This window comes from Cenococcum geophilum (assembly GCF_001692895.1).
Source record: "Cenococcum geophilum 1.58 unplaced genomic scaffold K441scaffold_10, whole genome shotgun sequence".
Lineage (NCBI taxonomy): Eukaryota > Fungi > Ascomycota > Dothideomycetes > Gloniales > Gloniaceae > Cenococcum > Cenococcum geophilum.
In genome coordinates this window covers 84,502-85,788 of record NW_027137568.1, presented here as the reverse complement: position 1 = coordinate 85,788, position 1,287 = coordinate 84,502, and the positions used below count along the sequence as shown (strand labels likewise).

The 1,287-nt window shown below is 30.5% G+C and overlaps 1 protein-coding gene across 1 annotated transcript; it reads right to left on the bottom strand.

The window, feature by feature from the left end:
* Positions 1–705: 705 nt before the first annotated feature.
* K441DRAFT_548023 (uncharacterized protein) lies at positions 706–861 on the bottom strand (the record flags this gene model as incomplete). Its single annotated transcript, XM_067642940.1, has 1 exon — positions 706–861. A coding segment is annotated over one exon (156 nt), but the record flags the coding sequence as incomplete, so codon positions are not given.
* Between the last annotated feature and the right edge of the window lie 426 nt (positions 862–1,287).

Sequence of the window (1,287 nt, the reverse complement as noted above, 5' to 3'; positions counted from 1 at the left end):
CTATACCACCAGCCCACTAACGTAAAATTATTACTATCTGTAAGGTATATATACTAGCTTTCTATTTTATTTAGCTCCTATCCCTACCTCTATCTATTACTTTTTACCACTAGTCTACATTATATAGTACAGCCTACGTTAACTAAGTAGCTCGGTATAGCTTCCCCTTTCTATTACCTCTCCTTTTTCTAAGACAATAATATTATCGGCGTGCTTAATTATATTAAGACAATAAGCAATAATTAAAGTTATTTAACATTCTGCTTAACTTTTAAGTAATTTACAAATCGGCACCTCTGTTAGATTATCTATAGTAAATAAGGCTTTATTAAGAAGCAGAATCTTTAGATTTTTAAAAATAGCCCTCGCGATAGCAATGCGTTAACGCTTACTACCCAATAGTTTAACACCTTCTTCCCTAATATTAGTATCGTATTAGGTTTTAAAACCCATTATCCAGTTATATACATAAGCGGCTTTATAGGCTTCCTTAATCTTATTAGCCTTAGCGTTAAGCCCATATATAATAATTTCCTTAATTAACTTATTTAGTAAGTTAAGGCTTTAGGGGACAATTGCAATATTATCTTATAGGCTACTTAATATAACATTATAGGTATTCTAGCCATTAATTTTAATATCCCCTTTATTAGGGTCGATAAACCGTTATAAGAGCTTAAAGACTATAGACTTACCGCTTCCGCTTTATCTAATAAGCGTAATAATTTTCCCGCCCTTAACTATAAAACTAATCTTATTTACTACTGGCCGGTCACTATCCGCGTAGGAAAATAAGATATTAGTAAATTTAATACGCCCAGCGGTAACCTTAAGGCTTATTGCTCCTTCTTTATTAACAACAAATAGCCTAGCTTAAAGAAGTTTAAAAAAACGCTTTCCTAAACTAAGGCAATCTATAAGAATATTATATAATCTTATATTAAAGTTTATAAATTTAAATATACTTAGCTAGGATTAAATTAAAATAAATAAGCTGCCTAAAGGTACGAGACCCTTTATAATATAAAGAGCTAAAAGCCACACTATAATTACTAGGCCAATCGTTTTTATTATATACTCTGCTAAATTGGCAAACAAACACAGCTAAGACATTCACCGCATTAGTATAATGAAATCTAATAACATAAAGGAAAGTTAGCGGTTCTCATAATCTTAACAGTTAGCTAAAATTACCAGCTTCTAATGTTTTATTACTTCGTATTTAATCTAGCTTTCCCTATATCGCATTATAGTATAATCTTAACGCATCTAAAAAAGCTTAGAATT